At 46.1% G+C, this 20741-nt stretch overlaps 1 protein-coding gene across 1 annotated transcript; it reads left to right on the forward strand.

The window, feature by feature from the left end:
• The first annotated feature begins 604 nt into the window (after window positions 1–604).
• LOC119276602 lies at window positions 605–4599 on the forward strand. The gene is made up of 2 exons (XM_037557725.1): window positions 605–1173; window positions 4257–4599. The coding sequence occupies exons 1-2, from the start codon at window positions 676–678 to the stop codon at window positions 4260–4262; spliced, it is 504 nt and encodes a 167-aa protein (XP_037413622.1). The 5' UTR covers window positions 605–675; the 3' UTR covers window positions 4263–4599.
• The last annotated feature ends 16142 nt before the right edge of the window (window positions 4600–20741 follow it).

Below are 20741 nucleotides of genomic sequence, written 5' to 3' on the forward strand. Positions count from 1 at the left end.
GGGGCCTCACCCGCCTCCTTCCCCAAGTCCCCAAGTCGCGACCTCCTCTGCCTGCTGTTGTTCATACTCGTCCTGCTGTTGAAGCCTTCCATGCCGCTCACCATCACCCAAGAGCAGCCGCCACTCCGCCGTAGGACCTCTAGGTGCGCCACCCGCCAATCATTGGCCCCCTCCGCCCACACATGGCGCGCTCTCCGGGATCTGCGTGGGCCACGGGCTGCCGTCGAGGCACATCGTCGGGAATTGCAAGGCAACTCGGTTGGTCGCCAGGATTCAGACACGGAGGATAAGATGGGAGGGAGACGAGAGACGGTGCGGTGATAGTTGAAGGGGTAAGGGGGAAAGAGGAAGTCGGGTGCGTTCGTTCGCTTCGGCTCGCAACCGAACGATTCCAGAAGCTGCAGTGGAACTGGTCTTGCGCCAAGATTCGTGCTACCAAATCCGACGGTCAAAAAGGCGTTCGTTGAGAATATTTAAAATCTGAGGTGAGATTTTTATATTTCAAGAACTTTTATAATAGATCCATATCTTCTCGAGAGAGAAAAAAATGCACATGTGCTAGGCTGCCAGCCGGGAGCTGACCCTAGATAACGTCCTGCCGGAGAACTCGGCGCCCCCACCGAACTCCCCACGCGCAAAGCAGAGAGAGGAGAATCCTAAACCCCAGCGACGACCATGACTCCCCAAGCCCTCCTCCTCCTCCTCGCCGCCGCCGCCGCCGTCGCCGTCGCCGCCGCGGCCCCGCCGAACGGCGCGGCGAACGACCTCCTGCCCAAGTACGGCCTCCCCAGGGGCCTCATCCCGGACTCGGTCAGCTCCTACACCTTCGACGAGGCCACGGGCGACTTCGAGATCCACCTCGCGGGCACCTGCTACGTCCGCTTCGGCGACCACCTCGTCTACTACGAGAAGGCCCTCCGCGGCTGCCTCTCCAAGGGGCGGATCACCGGCCTCTCCGGCATCCAGGCCAAGAAGCTCTTCCTCTGGGTCTCCGTCTCCGGCATCGTCGCGCACCCCGAGGAGGGCACCCTCGAGTTCCAGGTCGGCTTCGTCTCCGAGGAGCTCTCCGCCTCGCTCTTCGACCGGGTGCCCGTCTGCGGCGCCAGCGCCGGCGCGCAGCTCCGCGGCGTCGCCGGGGTCATCCAGGAGCTCGGCCTGCTCCCCGTTGCAGAGGTATGGGATTGGGATTCCGTCACTTTTACCGTTCCGCTATTTCAATTAGGCGCCTCGTTTCGTTTCGCCGTGAATTACATAGCGGGTACAGACCTTGGAATCGGATCAGTATACTTGTTTGGTGCTTGATATCATGATATGTGCACTTCGAACCCCCAATAGCCAGTTTACTCTTAGCATTTAAGATGTTTCATTCTTAGCATTGCTAGAATTTAAGATGTTTCATTCTTAGCATTGCTTAGTTTTGTTCTGGATTATTTTAGGACGGCTGTGATTGGGGTGAGAACTTTTAGTCGTAGTGGCACACATAAAATTTGGTGGTGTGGGGGCATGCCTTATTGTTTTGTTTTGATGATTGAGTGAAGCTGGTGTCAACCTCCTCTAATCAGTGATCACCAGGTGATTAAAATATGTCAAGGATTGTTAGCGTGTCTGAACAGTTTATGTTCTTTGATTCTTTCCATATGATACTTCACCTACTGCCACCACACCCAACAACTAATCTAGCAGCATGTCAACTTAGCTCACATCACTTCGTGCCACAACGTAACACCCGACCTGCATCGTAAGTTCCTAACCCGAAGTCATGTCAAGATTAAAGGAGAGGGAACACCTTTCTTGGTTGGTGTTCAGGACTATAGTTGCCCTTGGCAGCAGCAATTTTGAAAGGGTTCATTTGTTAAGTAATGGTAGCAGAGGGAAGAGGGAACCTCTTTCTTTACTTAATCCCGTTTGTAAAAAAGAAAACCTTATTTGTCCTTATTATGCACCACCAGAAGTACCCTGGTGTTGATATGTACCACTAAAAGACACTGGATTGCCTTAATAACACCAACAGTTTGCAATCCTTTTAAACGTGCCATTCTATAGTAGTCTGTTAATGGACTATCTATTTTTTTGTTTTTGTTGAAAAGGCTGGACTATCTGATTTCCCTCTGCAGAACAGAGGAAAAAAGATCCTCTGTATTTTATTTCCCTTCTCTCTCCCATTCTTTTCTTTGTCCTGATCCTGTTTCTGCTCTCTACCATATCTACCCTTGAAACCACCACCATTGACCTGAGATGACACTGCAGCCATAAAACCTGCATTGTGAATCTCTAATCTTGCGCGTCTCTCGTGGCCCAACTCAGTATTGTCCGCTGGAGACCCTATTAGGCAGTGAGTCAACAACATCCACTGTTGGTGACCATCAATAGCATCATTAGTGACCGTCTGGCAGCATGCGTTGGATGCATTTCTTTCCTTATCCCTGGCAAATTGTGATGTTTGTCCCAGTCTTGTGTCTAATATCGGTTGTAGTCCAGTAACTGTGTCCTGTGCAGGGTGATGCTTGATGGCCTAATTCTTGAGTATTGACACTATGCACTTAATTCACACAAAAAATGGTGATACAATAAAATCAAATCTTCCATGCAAGTCTGACCAAACAACACTTTCGTTCACTACACCAACTGCCCTTGCACCTACAAGTGGCACGCCCCATCTTTTGCAACACTGCAAGTCTCAAGAGTCAAGAGGCATGAGCTAAAGGGTTAAGGTGTGTGGGAGGGAGGGTCAGCATGAAGAGCATGTGCAACATGGATCATAACGTCATAAGGGAGAAGAGGCTTGGCAGATGATTGGGAATCCTGAGGAGGCACGTCGAGATGCATGAGGTGGTCAATGAGGCTTCCAGGGAGTTTTGCACAGAGAAGCAGAGAAGCAGTGCATCGTTCCTTTGTGGCAAGGAGGTGATGCAAACTAGCAAGTGGCAGTCCCACTTGCAAAAATGTACCCGCATCGCAATATCATATGCCTGTGAATCTGTGATCCTGCGCACTGCTCAAGGGTGAAAGAAGAGGGAACATTGTAGCGAGGACCTTTTAGAGGTCTTCCTGTGGTACACCAATACTAAGAATTTCATCTTCTGTGAACTTGTTAAACTGAATTACATCTTAGATCTCCATGGTATCCGTTATCCTTTACATACACCCTCTATCTACCTGGTACGCTAGGATTGGGCATATCATATCAGAAGGCACCTACACGAGCCAGATCTTTTGAATACTTCTTATCCTGTGTGGTGACCTTACCGACCTATATTTTAGATGTGATTATATTTTTAGAACTTTAATTAGAGAATATTTAGGAAGCCCAAAAATTAGTTCACTACTTCTATATCAGATGGAGTTGAACTACCAGTGGAACATAGTTATTAAATTATTATCATTATCATTTTAGTAATGATTATTGCTATGCTCTGTTATCTTTTTTTGTTGGATCCCAGCATGACAAATGACTAGACATTTTTACCAGAAATTGCTGATTTCATGGTTGTGTACCACAGCATTAAAAAGAAAAGTTTTATTAGAAGGAACCATGGCCCACTATATTTGCTAATTCTCTGAGGGCCTATATAAGCTAAATCATGTGAGCAAGTGGCTAAATAAGATTACAACTTCTGTCATGACCCACATGCCAATAACTTGAGAACACTTTCATGTTATTGTAAGTGATAGCTTAACATTCTCTTGAAATGTCTGATTTTGAAACAGAATATGGCGCATACTGCATGGCTCAATTGTAGCCTTTTAGGGAATTAGCCTTGTAACATCCCATCGAAATGCTAATCTATCAGTACTACGTTAAATACATACATATGGCTGAAACAAGTGTTCATTTGTTTTGGACGTGCCGACTCTTCCATGGACTCTTGCATTTATTGAGTGCCAACAAGACATCACGCAACACGCGTCGTGAGGTAGAATATGTACTCCCTCCGTTCGGAATTACTTGTCGCAGAAATGGATGTATCTAGACGTATTTTAGTTCTAGATACATCCATTTCCGAGACAAGTAATTCCGAACGGAGGGAGTAGGATGGAGGAGTGATCAAAGTAGGATGGAGGAGTGATCAATGCATTCACCTCGTCGTAAAAGTCACCATCTGTCAACATATATATCGTTTGGGTACACCGATATTCACCTGGTTGGTCTCATCCTCGAGGATCCAAACTTGAAACCAGCGGTTCTACCTCATATGTCAAACTCTACTCAGTAGTACGTATCTGACGGTCTTTTTTTTTTCTTGTTACCTTTGCAGGCTTGAGCTTGGAGGAGCCGGCCGTTCGTTCCACTTGCAGCAAATTCTCCTTGGATCCTATTGTGGGGTTGTTTGTTACACGAGTAATGATGATAATAAGATATCCGGAGCCTTTTTTAGCTCACGGAGAAAGGCTTCGTGGACCATGGTGGTGTACTGTTGGCAAAGTGTATGTGGTCTGCTGTCTCTCCTTAGTGAACACGGATTCTGTGTAGAATTGTACATCTGTTTTGCTGCAACTGGGACCTGTGTAAAATGTATGTAGTTCATGTCTTCGTTTCTTAGCACTACTTCAGAAGAAGAAAAAATACCTCCTATGGAAAGTCTGGTGCTGCATTTGTAAGTTTATAAGCTTTGGGGCGTGCTACGCGGCCGCCGGCTGATCTTTATAAAAAAGATCGGCCGGACCGCGAGCAGTTAGATTTCACCTATTAAGCGCAAATGCCAAATGGAAACCAAGCTTCATGGAGGCCTTTATTTTAGATCTTTAAAATTCAAACTTTTCAGTTTTAAAAAAATCTGAAAATAAATACACATATACTTAGATATATAATGTACATGTGTGCAAATTTTCAGGTCGAAATACATTATAATGTGAGCTGCACAAAAAGACAAATATGGGGCTTTTTAGCATATGTACTGTTCATCTCTAAAGTGCATGATTTTTTTTGTCCAGCTCGCAGTTTAAGGTATTTCATCCTGAAATTTTTCACACATACACTTTACATCCTTCCATACATGTGTATTTATTTTCAGATTTTTTTAAAACTTAAATTTATGAATTTTGAATTTTTAAAAAATAAAGAGCTTCATGAAGCTCGGTTCGGTGCCCTACTCCCTATTAAGTGGCTATAGCTGGCCAAAAGGGCTGTACTAAATGGGCTGGCCCGGTAGCACACAGGAACGGCATGGCCCAGGCACGGCATGATCCAGGTACAACACGACCCGGGCTAAACGGGCCAGGCACGCGGCACACCACGGGCCATGCCTGGGCCTGGAGGCTGAGCACGTGGGCCGGCATGGCACAACACATTTATTTATTTGTTTATTTTAGATTTTTTTACATATGTGTTCAAAAATACAGCCCAATATGCCTAAATAACAGCCCAACAGGCTGAAAATATGCAGCCCAACCGTGCTAAACATGCCATGGGCCGGCCCGTTTATTAGCTGGGTCATGCCTAGGCTGGAGGACACATCACGTGGGCCTGCACGGCATAGCCTGGCTATTAATCGTGCCATGGTGGGCCGTGCCGTGCCAGGCCCGATTAGGGTGGGCCGGGCCGTGCTGTGTCGGGTCGGCACGTTTGGCCAGGTTTGTAAGTGGCCTAGCGTAACCGTTCACCGTTGCAACACATGCTTTATTTCAAAAATTTCGTACAACAAGCATCTTATTGCAGAACCTTTTTGTGACAAATGTCTTGTTGCGAACTTTTTTTTTTACAACAGAAGTCTTGTTGCAATTTTTTTAAAGAATTTTTTTCAACAGCCGTCTTCTTGCAGACTTTTTTTGCAACAGATTACCTGTTGCAAAATTATTTCTAAAAACAAGGTTGCATCGCATCACAGTAGTCGTTTACCTCCAAGATTTGCAACAAGACCGCTATTGTTGAGACATGTGCCTGCACTTGACTTCGCGCTGAGGACGTGTGGCAGGCAACAAAGGCGGCGGACGGACCATGATTATCAGCCGAATCATTTTACTTAAGCTTTTCTTTATTTTCATTTTTTCTGAGATTCTTCTTTTAGGGGTAGAAACCTTTTTTACAAAAACTTTAGGCAAACCTCTATTTCATATTTGGGAAGAGTTTTTCATTTTTTGTTATGGTTTTTCTGGAACGATTCTTCTTTGGGTTTTTTTCGTTTTCTCTTATTATTTTTCGTTTTGTTATTACTTGTTTTCTTTTTTCCTTTATTTTTTTATTTTTAAAATACATGGACATTTTCAAATAATTTGTGAACTTTCCCCAATTTATGAACCTTTTCCATACTTTGATTTTTTTTTCAAATTTAGGATTTTTTTTGCGATGATCAATTTTTTTTATCTTTTGCGATGATCAACTAGAAAAAAACTCAGCGATGAAACAGTAGATGGGTCGGCCTAGGAGGGGCGCGTGAGCGCCAGAACGGGCGCTACAAGCGCTGCATAGGTGCTCTCGTGGCATTAACCTCCTCGTATGTGCAGCTTATTTCTGCAAGCAAACAATACTTGCGACACATAAGGGAGCCCAACTAGGCCAGCATATTGGACATGTACAATGATTGATAAGATAGTCTTATCTTAAGTCTTGCATGTTGTTTAGAGATGACAAAAAAAGATGTCTACAATGGATCATCCGTTAGTCTTATCTTCAATAACTAGTATTCCTAAAAATATGGTGAGACGTATTATGCTAAGAGATCATTTCTTGTCTTCTCTTAAATAAGGGAAGACAACTCTTTTTTATGAGTTCTCTCTCCCCCACCTCATCATTTATCCTACATGGCAGTCCTAAAACAGTATTGTAGTGCAAGATTGTAGCACTTGCGGACATTTGTTTAAAGCAGGGACAGTTTTTAAATTTGTGAACTTTTGAAAAAAAAACGAAAAAAATAGGAAAAAATAGAAGAAACAAGAGAACAACCGGGCAAAAGAAAATCGGTTTAGGAACCTTCTAAAAGCCCAATACTGATAAAAAACCCCGGGTGGACCCTTATAGAATGTTTCCAAAATGTATCTTCGAGGTGCTAAATAAGTTGGCCCAGTTTGATCGCTCGCTTGGTTGCTATGTGTGAAATGACAACAAGACGTCACCACGAGCCTCACACAACCTTCCATATTTGATGCACACTAGTGGTTGGGGTGTCACATCCTGTGGCACCGCTTGAAAGAAAGTTGTGTGTTTTCATTTTAAAAAAGTACATAGAGTCCTCGCCTCCACAAAAAAAAACATCGCAGAAAAAAAATGCTTACCTTCATCTAGAAAGAAGTAAAAAAGAAATAAAATTACCACCACAGCCTACCAGCGAGCGCTACTTTACATAACCTTCCATTTAAATATACCAGAGGTCCTCACCTCCATCTAAAAAGAAAAAATACATTTAAAAAATAATGCTGACCTTCATCTAAAAAAAATCAAAAAAATTTCTCACCGCGGCCAACCAGCTTGTGCCACGTGGCATAGCTGGTTGGCCATCCTTCACGCGCCACTTAATGAGTTTAATTTCATCAAATTGTCGTACAAACGCACCTGGAAGTGCTACGATGGGTCGGCCCAATTAGTTTATTTTTATATATTCTTTCAAAAGTGTTCTAAAATTAAAAGATAGTTCATGTTTCTGAACAATATTAGATTTTTTCCTAAATGTTCACAAGTTCTAAAAAAGTGGATATTTGAGAAAAGCAAGAAAACATTAAAAAAGAAAACCATGCCAAATTTTCAGAAAAATCTAACAATTTTTTTTATAAAATGTTCAACTCCTGTAATTTTTTTGAATTTCCTTAGAAAATATTCCTGTTTCTTTGGAAAAGTAACCAAAAACTAGAGAGAGAGAACAAAAGAAGTTAAAAAAAATGAGAAGTCACAATGGACCGAGATGGCTTGTGTGCGTCGGGAGAATATGCACCCACTCGTGTGGTGCTACTAGTGCACTCGACGTAAAAAAATGTGGAATAATTTTGCACGCACACAAACCGCGCTACTAGTGCACTCGACGTCAAAAAATGTGGAATAATTTTGCACGCACACAAAACGCATATTCGCTAAAATTTCATCCACAACTTTGGACCTACAACTCTAAAAAGAAAGTAAAATCATGATAAAAATAGTACTCATTTTAGATTGGGCCATAAACTTGGCCAATCAGGTGCACCGGTAGGACGATGTTGATTACAGATTTTGCCTTGCGTCACATTATCGTGGTGATCAATTCCTTTCGTGGATCGGTTGAAATAACCAATTTTGTATTCGCCAAAAAAGAAGAAGAAGAAGAAATAACCGATTTTGGTGTATTAATCCAAGATAGGTAATTTTCCTCAAGGTCATAAAGATCTGTCATCAAGCGTGGACTTCTGACTCTAAGTGGAAAGTCTTTCTTATGTACCTCTTCCATCCAAAACCGTTTTTCCGCATTTTTTTCCTGCCAAGTTACTTAAATCTATATCGGAGCTAACAAGGTTGGTTGGGCACAACGATACGTTCCATGTGTGCATTACAAAGCAACTGGGAAGTCCAGTATATTCTTTAGTCCCAGTACAAAGGTGGAAGACAAGGCGTAAATTTGCACAATTCTGAATATTATGACTGAAGCACTCAATGATATGGGTCTGCCTGCAAATGTAGGTATGGATAAAAGTGATTGTTTCCAATTCCCGATTGATAGAATTATCATGAAAATAAGTGGATGGAAAGAAAAATTATTATCCACTGGAGGAAAGGAAATTTCGCTCAAATATATTGTACAAGCTATCCCAGCTTATGCCATGTTTGTCTTTAAAATTCCTAAAAAAAATTGTACAGGAATCATAGACGCGATGTTGCATGGTGGGGTGACGAGGACAATAAAAAGAGAATGCATTGGATGGGTTGGTTGTAGATGTGTGTACCAAAAAACTAAAGAGACGTGGATTTTAGATATATGCATTGTTTCAATCTAGCTTTGTTAGCCAAACATGTATGACACCTCATTGATAACCCCGAGTCCTTATGTCCGTCTATCTTAAGATCTAAATATTTTCGGGATGGGGACTTAGGCCCCGTTCGGAAGTCTGCTGGCTTCCCAAGCTTAGCTAGCTTCCAGAGAAGCCAGTGCTAGCTAGCTTCCCACAGGAGCCAGGGTCGTTCGGTGACGTGTAGAGGAAAAAACATTTCGGTCGTGGTCGGGCCCACCAAGCTGGGCTTTGAGCGAAGAGGAAAAAATGTTTCATCTGGTACTTCGGGATGGCATTGAGATGTAATTATGAGGAACTTCTACTTCTGCTTTTAGTGAAGCTGGGCTTTGGCTGCTCCTCGAAATTGCACTGCGACTTCTTTTTCTCCGCGAAGCCCACTTCTCGGAGCAGAAGCGTTCGGCTGGCTTCACGTATCGATTTCAGGAAGCTGGCTCATGGAGATCCCCCCGGACGGGCCCTTAATGAACGCAAATCTAAGAAAGGGATCCTCCTTTACTTGGCAAAGTATTATATCGGGAGTAAAATCGCTAAAAAGTGGTTATATTTGGCGGGTTGGAAATGGAGAAAATAATGATATTTTGAGAGATGCATGGACCCCGAATTGTGCGAATAGGAGGGTCATTACGCCGAGAAGGGGGCACCTTCTATCAAAGGTCTATGATCTTATTAATCCAGTCACGAGTTTTTGGGATGAAGATTTGGTGAAACAAACGTTGAAAGGATCGATATGGTTGACTAGAGGGGGGGTGAATAGGCAACTAACAATTTTTAGACTTTTCTTTAACAATTTAAATCTTGCAACAAAATAGGTTGTCTAGATGTGCAACTACGTGAACAACCTATATGATGCAAAGACAACTAGTACACAAGCAAGCAATAGATACAACACAAGTAAGCTTGCAAAAGTAAAGGTACGAGATAACCAAGAGTGGAGCCGGTGGAGACGAGGATGTGTTACCGAAGTTCCTTCCTTTTAAGGGGAAGTACGTCTCCGTTAGAGCGGTGTGGAGGCACAATGCTCCCCAAGAAGCCACTAGGGCCACCGTAATCTCCTCACGCCCTCACACAATGCGAGATGCCGTGATTCCACTATTGGTGCCCTTGAAGACGACGACCGAACCTTTACAAACAAGATTGGGGCTATCTCCACAACACCTGGAGGCTCCCAACAACACCACAAAGCTTCACCACAATGGAGTACGGCTTAGAGGTGACCTCAACCGTCTAGGATGCTCAACACCCAAGAGTAACAAGATCCGCTAGGGATAAGTGAGGGGAATCAAATTTCTCTTGGTGGAAGTGTAGATCCGGGCCTTCTCAACCAATCCCGAGCAAATCAACAAGTTTGATTGGCTAGGGAGAGAGATCGGGCGAAAATGGAGCTTGGAGCAACAATGGAGCTTTGGGGAAAGAGATAGGTCAACTTTGGGGAAGAAGACACCTATATATAGTGGGGGAACCAATCCAACCGTTACCCCACTGAACAGCCACGCACAGAGCAGTACTACCTCTTGGGCAGGGCGGTACTACCGCTCTTACCCAGCGGTACAGCCGCGCTAACAAGGAGGTCAGGGTCCGACCCCAGAGCGGTACTACCGCGGGAGAAGGCGCGGTACTACCACGGGAGAAGGCGCGGTACTACCGCTAGGAGCGGTACTACCGCCACTACTACCGCACTTAGTACCGTAAAACCCGACACGAAAAACATCGGTCTCGAATCGAGGCGGTAGTAGCCCGGAACCACTGCGGTACTACGGCCGAAGAACACAAGCGGTACTACCGCTTGAGTGCTTCGGCGGTACTACCGCTGAGGACCGCGGTACTACCGCTGGGGCAGGACAAGGCAGACCCAGGGGAAAAGGAAGCTCCAAAGAAGCGGAAGGAAAGCGTCGGGTGTGATAAGGATGTGTACGTGTTGATTCCACCCTAGCCTTACCAAAGCGGATCCCCTCTTGATAGTACGGTGCTGTTGGGGAACGTTGCATAAAATAAAAATTTTCTACGTTCACCAAGATCAATCTATGAGTTCATCTAGCAACGAGAGAGAGAGATGCATCTACATACCCTTGTAGATCGCATGCGGAAGTGTTCAAGAGAACGGGGTTGAGGGAGTCGTTCTCGTCGTGATCCTATCACCGGAGATCCTAGCACCGAACGGACGGCACCTCCGCGTTCAACACACGTACGGTCAGCGTGACGTCTCCTCCGTCTTGATCTAGCAAGGGGAAAGGAGAGGTTGATGAAGATCCAGCAGCACGACGGCGTGGTGGTGGATGCAGCAGGGCTCCGGCAGGGCTTCGCCAAGCAACTGCGGGAGGAGGAAGAGGTGTAGCAGGGGGAGGGAGGCGCCAAGACTCAGGGTGCGGCTGCCCTCCCTCCCCCTCCTTTATATAGGCCCCCTGCGGGGGCACCGGCCCTGGAGATGGGAATCTCCCAAGGGGGTGGCGGCCAGGGGGGGTGGAGTGCCCCCCAAGGCAAGTGGTGCGCCCCCACCCTAGGGTTTCCAACCCTAGGCGCAGGAGGGCCCAAGGGGGGGGCGCACCAGCCCACTAGGGGCTGGTTCCCCTCCCACTTCAGCCCACGGGGCCCTCCGAGATAGGTGGCCCCACCCGGTGGACCCCCGGGACCCTTCCGGTGGTCCCGGTACAATACCGGGTGACCCCAAAACTTTCCCGATGGCCAAAACTGCACTTCCTATATATAATACTTTACCTCCGGACCATTCCGGAACTCCTCGTTACGTCCAGGATCTCATCCGGGACTCCAAACAACTTTCGGTTCGCTGCATACTCATATTCATACAACCCTGGCGTCATCGAACCTTAAGTGTGTAGACCCTACGGGTTCGGGAGACATGTAGACATGACCGAGACGGCTCTCCGGTCAATAACCAACAGCGGGATCTGCATACCCATGTTGGCTCCCACATACTCCTCGATGATCTCATCAGATGAACCACGATGTCGAGGATTCAAGCAACCCCGTATACTATTCCCTTTGTCGATCGGTATGTTACTTGCCCGAGATTCGATCGTCGGTATCCCAATACCTTGTTCAATCTCGTTACCGGCAAGTCACTTTACTCGTACCGTAATGCATGATCCCGTGACCAGACACTTGGTCACTTTGAGCTCATTATGATGATGCACTACCGAGTGGGCCCAGTGATACCTCTCCGTAACACGGAGTGACAAATCCCAGTCTTGATCCGTGTCAACCCAATAGACACTTTCGGAGATACTCGTAGCATACCTTTATAGTCACCCAGTTACGTTGCGACGTTTGGTACACCCAAAGCACTCCTACGGTATCCGGGAGTTACACGATCTCTTGGTCTAAGGAAGAGATACTTGAGATTGAAAAGCTCTAGCAAAACAAACTATACAATCTTGTGCTATGCTTAGGATTGGGTCTTGTCCATCACATCATTCTCCTAATGATGCGATCCCGTCATCAACGACATCTAATGTCCATAGTCAGGAAACCATGACTATCTGTTGATCAACGAGCTAGTCAACTAGAGGCTCACTAGGGACATGTTGTGGTCTAAGTATTCACACGTGTATTATGATTTCCAGATAATACAATTATAGCATGAATAAAAGACAACTATCATGAACAAAGAAATATAATAATAATCCTTTTATTATTGCCTCTAGGGCATATTTCCAACAGTCTCCCACTTGCACTAGAGTCAATAATCTAGTTACATTGTGATGTATCGAACACCCATAGAGTTCTGGTGTTGATCATGTTTTGCTCGCGGAAGAGGTTTAGTCAACGGATCTACGACATTCAGATCTGTATGTACTTTGCAAATATCTATGTCTCCATCTTAAACATTTTCATGGATGGAGTTGAAACGACGCTTGATGTGCCTGGTCTTCTTGTGAAACCTGGGCTCCTTGGCAAGGGCAATAGCTCCAGTGTTGTCACAGAAGAGAGTGATCGGCCCCGACGCATTGGGTATGACTCCTAGGTCGGTGATGAACTCCTTCATCCATATCGCTTCATGCGCTGCCTCCGAGGCTGCCATGTACTCCGCTTCACATGTAGATCCCGCCATGACGCTCTGCTTGCAACTGCACCAGCTTACTGCTCCACGATTCAACATATACACGTATCCGGTTTGTGACTTAGAGTCATCCAGATCTGTGTCGAAGTTAGCATCGACGTAACCCTTTACGACGAGCTCTTCGTCACCTCCATAAACGAGAAACATGTCCTTTGTCCTTTTCATGTACTTAAGGATATTCTTGACCGCTGTCCAGTGTTCCTTGCCGAGATTACTTTGGTACCTTCCTACCAAACTTACGGCAAGGTTTACATCAGGTCTGGTACACAGCATGGCATACATAATAGATCCTATTGCTGAGGCATAGGGGATGACACTCATCCCTTCTTTATCTTCTGCCGTGGTCGGGCATTGAGCCGAGCTCAATCTCACACCTTGCAATACAGGCAAGAACCCTTTCTTGGACTGATCCATATTGAACTTCTTCAATATTTTATCAAGGTATGTGCTTCGTGAAAGACCTATGAGGCGTCTCGATCTATCCCTATAGATCTTGATGCCTAATATGTAAGCAGCTTCTCCAAGGTCCTTCATTGAAAAACACTTATTCAAGTAGGCCTTAATGCTGTCCAAAAGTTCTATATCATTTCCCATCAACAGTATGTCATCTACATATAATATGAGAAATGCTACAGAGCTCCCACTCACTTTCTTGTAAACGCAGGCTTCTCCATAAGTCTGCATAAACCCAAACGCTTTGATCATCTCATCAAAGCGAATGTTCCAACTCCGAGATGCTTGCACCAGCCCATAAATGGATCGCTGGAGCTTGCATACTTTGTTAGCATTCTTAGGATCGACAAAACCTTCCGGCTGCATCATATACATCTCTTCCTTAAGGTAACCGTTAAGGAATGCCGTTTTGACGTCCATCTGCCATATCTCATAATCATAGTATTCGGCAATTGCTAACATGATTCAGACGGACTTAAGCTTCGCTATGGGAGAGAAAGTCTCATCGTAGTCAACCCCTTGAACTTGCCGATAACCCTTAGCGACAAGTCGAGCTTTATAGATGGTAATATTACCATCCGCGTTCGTCTTCTTCTTAAAGATCCATTTGTTTTCTATCGCTCGCCGATCATCGGGCAAGTCAGTCAAAGTCCATACTTTGTTTTCATACATGGATTCTATCTCGGACTGCATGGCTTCTAGCCATTTGTTGGAATCTGGGCCCGCCATCGCTTCTTCATAGTTCGAAGGTTCACCGTTGTCTAACAACATGATTTCCAGGACAGGGTTGCCATAGCACTCTGGTGTGGAATGTGTCCTTGTGGACCTACGAAGTTCAGTAGCAACTTGATCTGAAGTACCTTGATCATCATCATTAATTTCCTCTCCAATCGGTGTAGGCACCACAGGAACATTTTCCTGAGCTGCACTACTTTCCGGTTCAAGAGGCAGTACTTCATCGAGTTCTACTTTCCTCCCACTTACTCCTTTCGAGAGAAACTCTTTTTCCAGAAAGGATCCGTTCTTGGCAACAAAGATCTTGCCTTCGGATCTAAGGTAGAAGGTACACCCAATGGTTTCCTTAGGGTATCCTATGAAGACGCATTTTTCCGACTTGGGTTCGAGCTTTTTAGGTTGAAGTTTCTTGACATAAGCATCGCATCCCCAAACTTTTAGAAACGACAGCTTAGGTTTCTTCCCAAACCATAATTCATACGGTGTCGTCTCAATGGATTTAGACGGTGCCCTATTTAAAGTGAGTGTAGCTGTCTCTAGAGCGTATCCCCAAAATGATAGCGGTAAATCGGTAAGAGACATCATAGACCGCACCATATCCAATAGAGTGCGATTACGACGTTCGGACACACCGTTACGCTGAGGTGTTCCAGGCGGCATGAGTTGTGAAACGATTCCATATTTCCTTAAGTGTGTACCAAATTCGTGACTTAAATATTCTCCTCCATGATCTGATTGTAAGAACTTTATCTTTCGGTCACGTTGATTCTCTACTTCATTCTGAAATTCCTTGAACTTTTCAAAGGTCTCAGACTTGTGTTTCATCAAGTAGACATACCCATATCTACTTAAGTCATCAGTGAGAGTGAGAACATAATGATATCCTCCGCGAGCCTCAACGCTCATTGGACCACACACATCAGTATGTATGATTTTCAATAAGTTGGTTGCTCGCTCCATTGTTCCGGAGAATGGAGTCTCGGTCATTTTGCCCATGAGGCATGGTTCGCATGTGTCAAATGATTCATAATTGAGAGACTCTAAAAGTCCATCAGCATGGAGCTTCTTCATGCGCTTGACACCAATGTGACCAAGGCGGCAGTGCCACAAGTATGTGGGACTATCGTTATCAACTTTACATCTTTTGGTATTCACACTATGAATATGTGTAACATTACGTTCGAGATTCATTAAGAATAAACCATTGACCATCGGGGCATGACCATAAAACATATCTCTCATATAAATAGAACAACCATTATTCTCGGATTTAAATGAGTAGCCATCTCGTATTAAACGAGATCCAGATACAATGTTCATGCTCAAACTTGGCACTAAATAACAATTATTGAGGTTCATAACTAATCCCGTGGGTAAATGTAGAGGTAGCGTGCCGACGGGGATCACATCGACCTTGGAACCATTCCCGACGCGCATCATCACCTCGTCCTTCGCCAGTCTCCTTTATTCCGCAGCTCCTGCTGTGAGTTACAAATATGAGCAACGTCACCGGTATCAAATACCCAGGAGTTACTACGAGTATTGGTAAGGTACACATCAATTACATGTATATCACATATACCTTTAGTGTTGCCGGCCTTCTTGTCCGCTAAGTATTTGGGGCAGTTCCGCTTCCAGTGACCCTTCCCTTTGCAATAAAAGCACTCAGTCTCAGGCTTGGGTCCATTCTTTGACTTCTTTCCGGCAACTGGCTTACCGGGCGTGGCAACATCTTTGCCGTCCTTCTTGAAGTTCTTCTTACCCTTGCCCTTCTTGAACTTAGTGGTCTTATTGACCATCAACACTTGATGTTCTTTTTTGATTTCAACCTCTGCTGACTTCAGCATTGAAAATACTTCAGGAATGGTCTTCACCATACCCTGCATATTGTAGTTCATCACAAAGCTCTTGTAGCTCGGTGGGAGCGACTGAAGGATTCTGTCAATGACCGCCTCGTCCGGTAGGTTGATCTCCAGCTGGGATAGGCGATTGTGCAACCCAGACATTTTGAGTATGTGCTCACTGACAGAACTGTTTTCCTCCATCTTACAACTATAGAATTTGTCGGAGACTTCATATCTCTCGACCCGGGCATAAGCTTGAAAAACCATTTTCAGCTCCTCGAACATCTCATATGCTCCGTGTTGCTCAAAACGCTTTTGGAGCCCGGTTCTAAGCTGTAAAGCATGCCGCACTGAACGAGGGAGTAATCATCAGCACATGACTGCCAAGCGTTCATAACGTCTTGGTTCTCTGGGATGGGTGCTTCACCTAGCGGTCCTTCTAGGACATATGCTTTCTTGGCAGCTATGAGGATGATCCTCAGGTTCCGGACCCAGTCCGAATAGATGCTGCCATCATCTTTCAGCTTGGTTTTCTCTAGGAACGCGTTGAAGTTCATGTTGACATGAGCGTTGGCCATTTGATCTACAAGACATATTTTGCAAAGATTTTAGACTAAGTTCATGATAATTAAGTTCATCTAATCAAATTATTTAATGAACTCCCACTCAGATTTGACATCCCTCTAGTCATCTAAGTGTAACACGGTCCGAATCGACTAGGCCGTGTCCGATCATCACGTGAGACGGACTAGTCATCATCGGTGAACATCTCCATGTTGATCGTATCTTCCATACGACTCATGTTCGACCTTTCGGTCTCTGTGTGCCGAGGCCATGTCTGTACATGCTAGGCTTGTCAAGTTAACCCTAAGTGTTTTTGCATGTGTAAAACTGTCTTACACCCGTTGTATGTGAACGTAAGAATCTATCACACCCGATCATCACGTGGTGCTTCGAAACGACGAACTTTAGCAACGACACACAGTTAGGGGGAACACCTTCTTGAAATTATTATGAGGGATCATCTTATTTACTACCGCCGTTCTAAGTAAACAAGATGCATAAACATAATAAACATCACATGCAATTATATATAGTAGTGACATGATATGGCCAATATCATATAGCTCCTTTGATCTCCATCTTCGGGGCTCCATGATCATCTTCGTCACCGGCATGACACCATGATCTCCATCATCATGATCTCCATCATCGTGCCTCCATGAAGTTGCTCGCCAACTATTACTTCTACTACTATAGCTAACGGTTTAGCAATAAAGTAAAGTAATTACATGGCGTTAAATCATTGACACGCAGGTCATACAATAATTAAGACAACTCCTATGGCTCCTGCCGGTTGTCATACTCATCGACATGCAATTCGTGATTCCTATTACAAGAACATGATCTCATACATCACAATATATCATTCATCATTCATCACAACTTCTGGCCATATCACATCACATGACAATTCCTGCAAAAACAAGTTAGACGTCCTCTAATTGTTGTTGCATCTTTTACGTGGCTGCAATTGGGTTCTAGCAAGAACGTTTTCTTACCTACGAATAACCACAACGTGATTTTGTCAACTTCTATTTACCCTTCGTAAGGACCCTTTTCATCGAATCCGCTCCAACTAAAGTAGGAGAGACAGACACCCGCTAGCCACCTTATGCAACTAGTGCATGAAGTCGGTGGAACCTGTCTCACGTAAGCGTACGTGTAAGGTCGGTCCGGGCCGCTTCATCCCACAATACCGCTGAAGCAAGATAAGACTAGTAGTGGCAAGCAAGTTGACAAGATCTACGCCCACAGCAGATTTGTGTTCTACTCGTGCAATAGAAAACTACGCATAGACCTAGCTCATGATGCCACTGTTGGGGAACGTTGCATAAAATAAAAATTTTCTACGTTCACCAAGATCAATCTATGAGTTCATCTAGCAATGAGAGAGAGATGCATCTACATACCCTTGTAGATCGCGTGCGGAAGCGTTCAAGAGAACAGGGTCGAGGGAGTCGTTCTCGTCGTGATCCTATCACCGGAGATCCTAGCGCCGAACGGACGGCACCTCCGCGTTCAACACACGTACGGTCAGCGTGACGTCTCCTCCGTCTTGATCCAGCAAGGGGAAAGGAGAGGTTGATGAAGATCCAGCAGCACGACGGCGTGGTGGTGGATGCAGCAGGGCTCCGGCAGGGCTTCGCCAAGCAACTGCGGGAGGAGGAAGAGGTGTAGCAGGGGGAGGGAGGCGCCAAGACTCAGGGTGCGGCTGCCCTCCCTCCCCCCTCCTTTATATAGGCCCCCTGGGGGGGTGCCGGCCCTGGAGATGGGAATCTCCCAAGGGGGCGGCGGCCAGGGGGGTGGAGTGCCCCCCAAGGCAAGTGGTGTGCCCCCCGCCCTAGGGTTTCCAACCCTAGGCGCAGGGGGGCCCAAGGGGGGGACGCACCAGCCCACTAGGGGCTGGTTCCCCTCCCACTTCAGCCCATGGGGCCCTCCGGGATAGGTGGCCCCACCCGGTGGACCCCTGGGACCCTTCCGGTGGTCCCGGTACAATACCGGGTGACCCCGAAACTTTCCAGATGGCCAAAATTGCACTTCCTATATATAATTCTTTACCTCCGGACCATTCCGGAACTCCTCGTGACGTCCGGGATCTCATCCGGGACTCCGAACAACTTTCGGTTTGCTGCATACTCATATTCATACAACCCTAGCGTCACTGAACCTTAAGTGTGTAGACCCTACGGGTTCGGGAGACATGTAGACATGACCGAGACGGCTCTCCGGTCAATAACCAACAGCGGGATCTGGATACCCATGTTGGCTCCCACATACTCCTCGATGATCTCATCGGATGAACCACGATGTCGAGGATTCAAGCAACCCCGTATACTATTCCCTTTGTTGATCGGTATGTTACTTGCCCGAGATTCGACCGTCGGTATCCCAATACCTCGTTCAATCTCGTTACCGGCAAGTCACTTTACTTGTACCGTAATGCATGATGCCGTGACCAGACACTTGGTCACTTTGAGCTCATTATGATGATGCACTACCGAGTGGGCCCAGTGTGTTGGAAATATGCCCTAGAGGCAATAATAAAAGCATTATTATTATATTTCCTTGTTCATGATAATTGTCTTTATTCATGCTATAATTGTGTTATCCGGAAATCATAATACATGTGTGAATAACAGACACCGACATGTCCCTAGTGAGCCTCTAGTTGACTAGCTCGTTGATCAACAGATAGTCATGGTTTCCTAACTATGGACACTGGATGTCATTGATAACGAGATCACATCATTGGGAGAATGATGTGATGGACAAGACCCAATTCTAAACATAGCACAAGATCGTATAGTTCGTTTGCTAGAGTTTTCCAATGTCAAGTATCTTTTCCTTAGACCATGAGATCGTGTAACTCCCGGATACCGTAGGAGTGCTTTGGGTATGCCAAACGTCACAACGTAACTGGGTGACTATAAAGGTAGACTACGGGTATCTCCGAAAGTGTCTGTTGGGTGACATGGATCAAGACTGGGATTTGTCACTCCGTATGACGGAGAGGTATCACTGGGCCCACTCGGTAATGCATCATCATAATGAGCTCAGAGTGACCAAGTGTCTGGTCACGGGATCATGCATTACGGTACGAGTAAAGTGACTTGCCGGTAACGAGATTGAACAAGGTATTGGGATACCGACGATCGAATCTCGGGCAAGTAACATATCGATAGACAAAGGGAATAGCGTACGGGATTGATTAAATCCTCGACATCGTGGTTCATCCGATGAGATCATCGTGGAGCATGTGGGAGCCAACATGGGTATCCAGATCCCGCTGTTGGTTATTGACCGGAGAGTCGTCTCGGTCATGTCTGCTTGTCTCCCGAACCCGTAGGGTCTACACACTTAAGGTTCGGTGACGCTAGGGTTATGAAGATATGTATATGCAGAAACCCGAATGTTGCTCGGAGTCCCGGATGAGATCCCGGACGTCACGAGGAGTTCCGGAATGGTCCGGAGGTAAAGAATTATATATAGGAAGTGCTATTTCGGGCATCGGGACAAGTTTCGGAGTTATCGGTATTGTACCGGGACCACCGGAAGGGTCCCGGGGGTCCACCGGGTGGGGCCACCTGTCCCGGGGGGCCACATGGGCTGTAGGGGGTGCGCCTTGGCCTAGATGGGCCAAGGGCACCAGCCCCTATAGGCCCATGCGCCTAGGGTTTCCACCATGGAAGAGTCCATGTGGTGGAAGGCACCCCTAGGTGCCTTGGGGGGGAGGGAAACCTCCCCTTGGCCGCCGCCCCCCTAGTAGATGCCATCTACTAGGGCCGGCGCCCCCCCTGGCACCCCTATATATAGTGGGGGGAGAGGAGGGATTTTATACCAGCCCCTGGCGCCTCCACCTCCCCCCGTTACGTCTCTCCCTCGTAGTCTCGGCGAAGCCCTGCTGCTGTGACGCCCTGCATCCACCACCACGCCGTCGTGCTGCTGGATCTTCATCAACCTCTCCTTCCCCCTTGCTGGATCAAGAAGGAGGAGACGTCTCCCGTCCCGTACGTGTGTTGAACGCGGAGGTGCCGTCCGTTCGGCGCTAGTCATCGGTGATTTGGATCACGTCGAGTACGACTACATCATCATCGTTCTTTTGAACGCTTCCGTGCGCGATCTACAAAGGTATGTAGATGCATCCAATGACTCGTTGCTAGATG

This window comes from Triticum dicoccoides, chromosome 3B (assembly GCF_002162155.2).
Source record: "Triticum dicoccoides isolate Atlit2015 ecotype Zavitan chromosome 3B, WEW_v2.0, whole genome shotgun sequence".
In the NCBI taxonomy this organism is placed as follows: Eukaryota; Viridiplantae; Streptophyta; class Magnoliopsida; order Poales; family Poaceae; genus Triticum; species Triticum dicoccoides.